Genomic DNA, 9,215 nt, shown 5'->3' with positions numbered 1-9,215 from the left:
GATACTGTAGATAGATAGATAGATAGATAGATAGATACTGTAGATAGATTAGATAGATAGATAGACAGACAGATAGATAGATGATAGATAGATAGATGATAGACAGATAGATGATAGATATAGATAGATAGATAGATAGATACTGTAGATAGATGATAGATAGATAGATAGATAGATAGATTTAGATGGATAGATAGATAGATAGATAGATAGATATATACTGTAGATAGATGGTCATGAAACGAATCCATGCCTGCCGAATAATTTCGCACATCACTAGCTAGAAAGTCATTTTCTGGGCCTAGATACTGTAGGTTCACACACACACACACATATATATATATATATATACAGACACTTGACACAGAACCATAAAACCAATTGTTTGCCTTTAGAGGCCTTTTGCTTAAAGTTGCGGTTCAGTGTTTTACTAACAGGAGCACTGGCCAAGGGAATTCTAGCGATTCGATTTACTGGGGGTACCTAACAATTTGGCACCCCTCAGTGAATAGGGGTTTCCTTGTCCTTTAAAGTCAGCTAATCCTTTAACCAAATGAGGAAATATGTGAACTGCTGTTCATGGTACATTGTTATGGTAAATTAAACTACACTATTTCCTCCTTTAATTAATGATTTTGTTGGGAAGAAGCAGAAAACAAATTGATATGCAGCACTGGAAACACAATTATGCAGTGCCAGTAAAAGGACTAATGACACCTATGGAAGGTGAGATGCCCAGATGCTCTATCATTAATAGCTTGATCTTATGGTCTCTAAAACGAGGTTTTGTTTTACACAGAGAGCAATTTGCATTTGAATTCATAGGGCATGTATAAGGAATTTACATACATATGAACGAGTGCCATCTGTTAATTAAAGGAACAACACAGATCTAAGAAAAACGAAGAATACTTGGGAAGATATGCTTAGTTTAACCAGAGAGCTTGCTAACAGTGGTCTTGTCAGCAAATGGAAAAAAGCACATTTTATATTATATATCATAAAAAACAAACGTATCAGCAATAACAATAAGAAGTTTTATGTAAAAAGATAAAAACATAAAGGACTTGGTAACTTATAATGACTTAAAACTAAATGAAGGTAGAGTTGTATAGAAAAACTTTTACAAACTGACATATACTTTATATCTATATTCTAAAACAGTGCTGTCCAACTGGCGGGCCTGTATTGTTTAATCCTGTAATCCCCTGTATTGTTCACCCCCCTGCATGGTTCACAACTCAAATTCAGACTGTGCGCACATTGTTCACCTGTTCACAACTCAGGCAGACTGTAGGAGCAGAGCCAGCATTGTATCACTGTATGTACTACCTGCCCTATGCTGCCTGTGTGTGTCATACTCTGCCTGTCCTAGCCTGTGTGTCTGTGCCGTTACTGCCTGCCCTATGCTGTCTGTGTGTGCCTGCCATACTCTGCCTGCCCTATGCTGCCTGTGTGTGTGTATACCATACTCTGCCTGCCCTATGCTGTCTGTGTGTGCCATACTCTGTCTGCCCTACTCTACCCTGTCTGTGTGTGTGTGCCATACTCTGTTTGCCCTACTCTACCCTGCCTGTGTGTGTGTTCCATACTCTGTTTGCCCTACTCCACTCTGCCTGTGTGTGTGCCATACTCTGTCTGCCCTACTCTACCCTGCCTGTGTGTGTGTTCCATACTCTGTGTGCCCTACTATACTCTGCCTGTGTGTGTGTGCCATACTCTGTCTGCCCTACACTTCTCTGCCTGTGTGTGTGTGCCATACTCTGTTTGCCCTACTCTACCCTGCCTGTGTGTGTGTGCCATACTCTGTCTGCCCTACACTTCTCTGCCTGTGTGTGTGTGCCATACTCTGTTTGCCCTACTCTACTCTGCCTGTGTGTGCCATACTCTGTTTGCCTTACTTTACCCTACCTGTGTGTGCCATACTCTGCCTGCCCTATGCTGCCTGTGGGAGGTACACCTGGCTGGGGTTTGTTCTAGGAGTTTGTTAGCATTGGGTAATAGTTGTTAGGGGGTCCCTAAGGTATGTAATTATGTGCTGGGGGTTGCTGTGCTATCTACAGGGGAGGAGGAGGTGTATGGATTTAAGGGTGTGTCTTAGTATGACAATATACAGTGGAGGAAATAATTATTTGACCCCTCACTGATTTTGTAAGTTTGTCCAATGACAAAGAAATGAAAAGTCTCAGAACAGTATCATTTCAATGGTAGGTTTATTTTAACAGTGGCAGATAGCACATCAAAAGGAAAATCGAAAAAATAACTTTAAATAAAAGATAGCAACTGATTTGCATTTCATTGAGTGAAATAAGTTTTTGAACCCTCTAACAAAAAAAGACTTAATACTTAGTGGAAAAACCCTTGTTTGCAAGCACAGAGGTCAAACGTTTCTTGTAATTGATGACCAAGTTTGCGCACATTTTAGGAGGAATGTTGGTCCACTCCTCTTTGCAGATCATCTCTAAATCCCTAAGGTTTCGAGGCTGTCTCTGTGCAACTCTGAGCTTGAGCTCCCTCCATAGGTTTTCTATTGGATTAAGGTCCGGAGACTGACTAGGCCACTCCATGACCTTAATGTGCTTCTTCCTGAGCCACTCCTTTGTTGCCTTTGCTGTATGTTTTGGGTCATTGTCGTGCTGGAACACCCATCCACGACCCATTTTCAGTTTCCTGGCAGAGGGAAGGAGCTTGTCGTTCAGGATTTCACGATACATGGCTCCGTCCATTTTCCCGTTAATGCGAATAAGTTGTCCTGTGCCCTTAGCAGAAAAACACCCCCAAAGCAAAATGTTTCCACCCCCATGCTTGACGGTGGGGACGGTGTTTTGGGGGTCATAGGCAGCATTTTTCTTCCTCCAAACACAGCGAGTTAATGCCAAAGAGCTCTATTTTGGTCTCATCAGACCACAGCACCTTCTCCCAGTCACTCACAGAATCATTCAGGTGTTCATTGGCAAACTTCAGACGGGCCTGCACATGTGCCTTCTTGAGCAGGGGGACCTTGCGAGCCCTGCAGGATTTTAATCCATTGCGGTGTAATGTGTTTCCAATGGTTTTCTTGGTGACTGTGGTCCCTGCTAATTTGAGGTCATTAACTAACTCCTCCCGTGTAGTTCTAGGATGCTTTTTCACCTTTCTCAGAATCATTGACACCCCACGAGGTGAGATCTTGCGTGGAGCCCCAGAGCGAGGTCGATTGATGGTCATTTTGTGCTCCTTCCATTTTCAAACAATCGCACCAACAGTTGTCACCTTCTCTCCCAGCTTCTTGCTAATGGTTTTGTAGCCCATTCCAGCCTTGTGCAGGTCTACAATTTTGTCTCTGACATCCTTGGATAGCTCTTTGGTCTTTCCCATGTTGGAGAGTTTGGAGTCTGCTTGATTGATTGATTCTGTGGACAGGTGTCTTTTATACAGGTGACTAGTTAAGACAAGTGTCCTTAATGAGGTTGACTAATTGAGTAGAAGTGTCTAACCACTCTGTGGGAGCCAGAACTCTTAATGGTTGGTAGGGGTTCAAAAACTTATTTCACTCAATGAAATGCAAATAAGTTGCTATCTTTTATTTAAAGTTATTTTTTCGATTTTCCTTTTGATGTGCTATCTGCCACTGTTAAAATAAACCTACCATTGAAATGATACTGTTCTGAGACTTTTCATTTCTTTGTCATTGGACAAACTTACAAAATCAGTGAGGGGTCAAATAATTATTTCCTCCACTGTAATTATTTTACATATGAATGAAGGGTAATATCCCTGCAGTGAGTAGGTGCGGTTAAAAAAGGGGAGTGGTCAAAACTGGCTTACATTATCGCCAGGCTCGGACTGGGGTTTCTGGGGCCCACCGGGGCTGCTACCTCAAGGGCCCCCACCTCAGTTGCACACCCTGTTCCTTACACTTGCAACCAGCAAACCGCCATGCATGTGTGCACGTACATAGCCCACCTCTGGCCCACAAGTGTATGAGCACACATTGCATATCCCTACTTTAATTTCAGCACATCTTCAAGGCATGGAGCAGACCTGGGCCGGTGGGGCCCACCAGATGTTCAACCTTGTATGTGGGTATATACAGTACAGGTATGGGATCCCTTATCCTGAAACCCATTATCCAGAAAGCTCTAAATTACAGAAAGTCCGTCTCCAATAAACTCCATTTTAATCAAATAATTCAGAACTTTAAAAATGATTTATTTTTTCTCTGTATTAATAAAACAGAACAATCCTATTGGGTTTATTTAATGGTTAAATTATTCCCTTTTCTCTGTAATAATAAAACAGTACCTTGTACAGGTATGGGATCCCTTATCCGGAAACCCGATATCCAGAAAGCTCCGAATTACGGAAAGCCTGTCTCCAATAGACTCCATTATAAGCAAATAATTCAGATTTTAAAAATTGATTTCCTTTTTCTCTGTAAAAATAAAACAGTGCTTTGCATTTGATCCAAACTAAGATATAATTAATCCTTATTGGATGCAAAATAATCTTATTGAGTTTAATTAATGTTTTATTGATTTTTTAATAGACTTAAGGTATGAAGATCCAAATTACGGAAAGACCCCTTATCCGGAATACCCTTGGTCCCGGGCATTCTGGATAATGGGTCCTATACCTGTACTTGATCCCAACTAAGTTATAATTACCCCTTATTGGGGGCAGAACAGCCCTATTGGGTTTATTTAATGGTTAAATGATTCCCTTTTCTCTGTAATAATAAAACAGTGTCTTGTACTTGATCCCAACTAAGTTATAATTACCCCTTATTGGGGACAGAACAGTCCTATTGGTTTATTTAATGGGCGGGGAGGCAGCCAATCAACTGGCCACTGTTATTACTACTATTATTATAGAATAATGCTTTACTAACATGACAAGTCCTTAGGAACGCTGCACAGAAGCTGACCAGCACTTAAATGAGAAGGAAAGGCTAAGTCACTTGGGGGTGCCAAAATGTTAGGCACCCCCAAGTGACTTTAATTGCTTACCTTGTACCCCGGGCTGGTGCCCCTGTTAGGAGAAAACCGCACCAGCCCAGGGCACCTGCAGCGAGCGTCTCCTCTTCCTGCTTCTGTCATTCCCTAATGACTTGTCATGTTAGTGAGTCCGAAGGAACCGAAATGAGTGAGCATTGCGGTAGGGCTGAGTGGAAGTAGTAATGTCTAAGACTTTTCTCCTACAAGTAACATCCATTGGAATGGAGACATGTATAGCTAGTTTGGGCTTTATTTATATTTATTTAATATGCCTTGCTGTGTAAGGAAAGGATCTATAGGCAACATCTTATAGCTCGTTGGTATTGATCTAAGAGAAACAGAGCTGCCACTGCCCCGCGTTGATCCCTTTCTGCAGGCCGTATTGCAGCAGCCATTCAGACTTAGCCCTTCAGTGTTGGCCTGGAGTTCCCAGAATAATAAGAGAGCACATTACTTGGCTATATGAGTAATGTAGGCCACTTACATACAGTCAGAATGTGGGCAGACAACTTACATAATAATGACCCATGTCCCATCTCCTGTTAGTGCTACAGATGTAGCATGGCAGTTAATGATCTCCTATCTGGATAAATACGAGTCAAAGAACACTCTATCATTACTGTATCATAAATAAACTGCTGTCTCACTGAGTCTCTCTGCCCAACTGGTGAATAAACGATTACAAGGTATATATGCTATTGCTTTATACTGCGGGGTAGCAGCCTCCGGCCCCTGTCAATCACTTCCCCCACAAGCTCTAGTGGTTGTTTCTCCGGACACAGTGACTGATCACCCCGGGAACATAGAGCAGGTATGGCCAGAGAATCTCACCCCAATGGCCCCACCAAACACATAAGCGCACCAGCTGTCACCGACACCCATTATAGCTTTCACTCCGGTCCACATGGTGTCATTTCAGGATTATTCCTTTGTACAGAGTGCCGCCAGGGCTTCACCATTGTCTGCTGGTTAAACTGTCATACAGCAAAAAGGGAAAGTTGTGCTCACCACTAAATTTTAAGCCATTAGGTGGGGTGATATGAGTCTTCGACCACAAAAGTCATACAGAGGCACTGACCCATTATCGATATATATAGGACATTAAAACATTAAAACATTGTGCATTAAGCTACTAAAAAATGCTCTCAGCTTCATCCATATTTTACAGAGGCCCAACATGTTCTAAGCACAGTGACATACAGTATTAATAAGTCTGTACCTCCTAAGCCTCACTTAGAACACTGTCCTAACCCCAATGATATGTTTATATAAGCTATTTATTGTTTATATAGCAATTATTATAGGTATACAGGTATGGGATCCATTATCTGAAAACCCATTATACAGAAAGCTCCGAATTATGGAAAACCCGTCTCCCATAGACTCCATTTTAATCAAATGATTCAGAATATTAAAACTGATTTTCTTTTTCTCTGTAATAATAAAACAGTTAGATAGAATTAATCCTTATTGGATGTAAAACAATCCTATTGGGTTTAATCAATGTTTTATTAATTTTTTAGTAGACTTAAGGTATGGAGATCCAAATTACGGAAATGCCCCTTATCCGGAACACTCTTGGTCCCGAGCATTCTGGATAACGGGTCCTATACCTGTATAGTGATATTTCTTAATTTTTGAAGTCTCCCTCGAGGCTTCAGCACTGACCAAAATACCTGCCTCAGTCAAGATCAGTAACACTGGGCCCAGACATGACTTATTGCCTGCTTTTATTTCTTTAATATTAGTATCACTTTTCACCCATTTCTCCCCCCCTGCCCCTTGATTGGCCCTTCTCTTTTCAGTTACCCTTTTCCCTTGCACTACAAGTGTCCGTCATCTCTAACACTCCCTGGCAATACTATAAAAAGGCAAGAACACCACAAAATATATATTAAAGCTTTATTTATAAAATAGATGTTATTTGTTTGTATTAAATTTTAGTCTAAAAGAAACCTGCCTATTTGCTAGTTGGTCCAGAGGAAGGCGAAAAACCACTATCTGAAGCCAGAGCCAATTTGCCTCAGAGGGGAAAAAATTCCTTCCTGACTCCCAAAAGGGCAATCGGACAAGTCCCTGGATCAACTTGTACTAAGGGTTTATGTCAGTGTGTATGTGAGGGGATTAGAGAGGAGGTGTCGCTGGCTCTACAGTGGGAGATTTGAAGTGTGTGAGGGTGGAACAGAAGATAAATGGAAGAGACTAGCTGAAGAGAAATAAGAAATTAGAATAAGGCAAAGAGCATGCTGGTTGAGGAGTAGACAAATAAAGGGAAGGCAGGTGGTGGAGCTAAAATTAAGAGAAGAGACCTTGGGTGGAGCTATGGTAATTTGAATCTAAGGTCCCACTGGTGGAGCTGTGGTGTTTAAAAAATGTGAATGCCACTGGTGAATCTGTAGAAATCTGTGGTGAGTATCACTGTTGCTGTGGTTGTTTGAAATGAAGTTATTAAAGGAAAGACATCATTGGTGGAGCAGTGGTAGTCTGAGATATGATGACAGATAATGATGACAGATCTACAGTTAGAAAAACAGATCTGAAATGCAGATGTTAAAGGCAGAGACTGCTGGTGGAGTTACAGTTATTTAAAGAGGAGACACCACAGTGGAGGAGCTGGGGCAGCTGCAAGGGATTGTGTTGATGGAGATACAGATGCTGGAGGTGTGGTAGTCTGAGAAAAGAGCCTAGTGATAAAGGAGCAGTAGAAGTAGGAGAGATGGTACCTTTCTCTGCAGATGTTCCTTTCTCCTTGGATGGTATACAGGAGACTCACCCTGGGCACTTGATGTTATTGGCCACAGGATCACACACAGGCAAAACCCTCCAGGGCCATTTGCTGAGCCTCCTTCTGTTCTGGTGATGTTTCAATTGCGCAGAAGTCACAGGCTCGCAGTAGATGTTCCATGGCCCAGCAAGGCCGTAGATGTTCCATGGCCCAGCAAGGCCATAGATGTTCCATGGCCTGCCGTAGCTGTTCCCTGGCCCCGCGTAGTTGTTCCCTGGCCCGCCGTAGTTGTTCCCTGGCCCGCCGTAGTTGTTCCCTGGCCCGCCGTAGTTGTTCCCTGGCCCGCCGTAGCTGTTCCCTGGCCCAGCGAACTGCTCTCAATCCTATAAAGATAAATAAAATCACAGTAAGGAAAAAAAAATAAAAAGAATACCTGGGACGGCCTTTCATCCAACTAGTCTGAACTACTGAACCCATTTCACTACAATTAGCAGCAGATTTGACATGGCGGTAGTTCCATGATTCTACTATGAGTATGTTGCGTCTGCTACTGACTTGCAGCAAGCGAATTGGATGCAAATGCTGTTACTATTGCTGCGCAGAATGAACTTCAGTTTACAAAAGCACCTACAAATTAGCGCATGTATTGCTGCAGGCGCAACAGTTGCTAGAGTAATGGCAACCAACTAGCACTTGAGATTTATAACAGGAAAGCTGCAAAATAAATCTTATATGATTCAAAAGCAACATTATACTACATTATATTATTGTACTAAAATGTAATAACAAGGTAAAGTACCCCTCTAAAAATATGTTTATTATTCCTAGCACCACTATTACAATTCCAGCTCAAACAGCTTCTCATTTTAGTAAGTTCAGTGATGTGATAATATAGCCATAACAAATATAATGGATTCCCTCACCTTGTTTGGCCGGCCGGTTCTGCACAGCCCGAAGGTGTTCCTCGATTTCAGCCCTGATGGTCTTCGCAGGGGGCAGTTCAGTAATGAACGGGTGCTGCAGGAGGTCTTCCGCACTCCATCTCCGGGAAGGATCCTTCTCAAGGCACGACTCCAAGAAGGACACAAAAGTTTGAGACCTGGAAAAAGGAAAAGATTTGAGCAAGAAAAACAGATGTATCGCTTTAATTGCTAATATGCCCAGGTGAGAGACACACAGAGTTGCAGTATCAGCATCGCACAGTGACATGAGCTGGGAATGACTCACCAGGTCCTTGATTTGAGCCTCGGAGAGTCGTTGTTGATGATCAGCTCCGACACTAGTTCCTGATCGGCGTATGCTAAAAGTTAAAAACATATATATATCAGTCCCTTCAAACACGAAGCTGAAGTATTGGGGCTTATTCGCTATTTCCACCATAATAGACATTTTGCTTTAGAATAATTATAACAAACAATACATAACAAACAAACAATACCCCTGCACATAGAAACACAGGCATGGCCTGTAATTCTGAATGTAACAGATGACTAAATAAAGGCTCTTTGCCAGAC

The 9,215-nt window shown here is 42.1% G+C and overlaps 1 protein-coding gene across 1 annotated transcript; it reads right to left on the bottom strand.

Annotated features, from left to right (window-relative positions):
* Nucleotides 1-7,023: 7,023 nt before the first annotated feature.
* LOC116412472 (traf2 and NCK-interacting protein kinase-like) lies at nt 7,024-8,947 on the bottom strand. Its single transcript, XM_031906787.1, has 2 exons — nt 8,625-8,947; nt 7,024-8,084 (listed from the first exon to the last, which is right to left on the bottom strand). Exons 1-2 carry the CDS (start codon nt 8,908-8,910, stop codon nt 7,780-7,782), a joined length of 591 nt encoding a protein of 196 aa, XP_031762647.1. The 5' UTR covers nt 8,911-8,947; the 3' UTR covers nt 7,024-7,779.
* Nucleotides 8,948-9,215: the final 268 nt, after the last annotated feature.

Source organism: Xenopus tropicalis, chromosome 7 (genome assembly GCF_000004195.4).
Source record: "Xenopus tropicalis strain Nigerian chromosome 7, UCB_Xtro_10.0, whole genome shotgun sequence".
Lineage (NCBI taxonomy): Eukaryota > Metazoa > Chordata > Amphibia > Anura > Pipidae > Xenopus > Xenopus tropicalis.
This window is presented reverse-complemented; position numbering and strand designations above follow the sequence as displayed.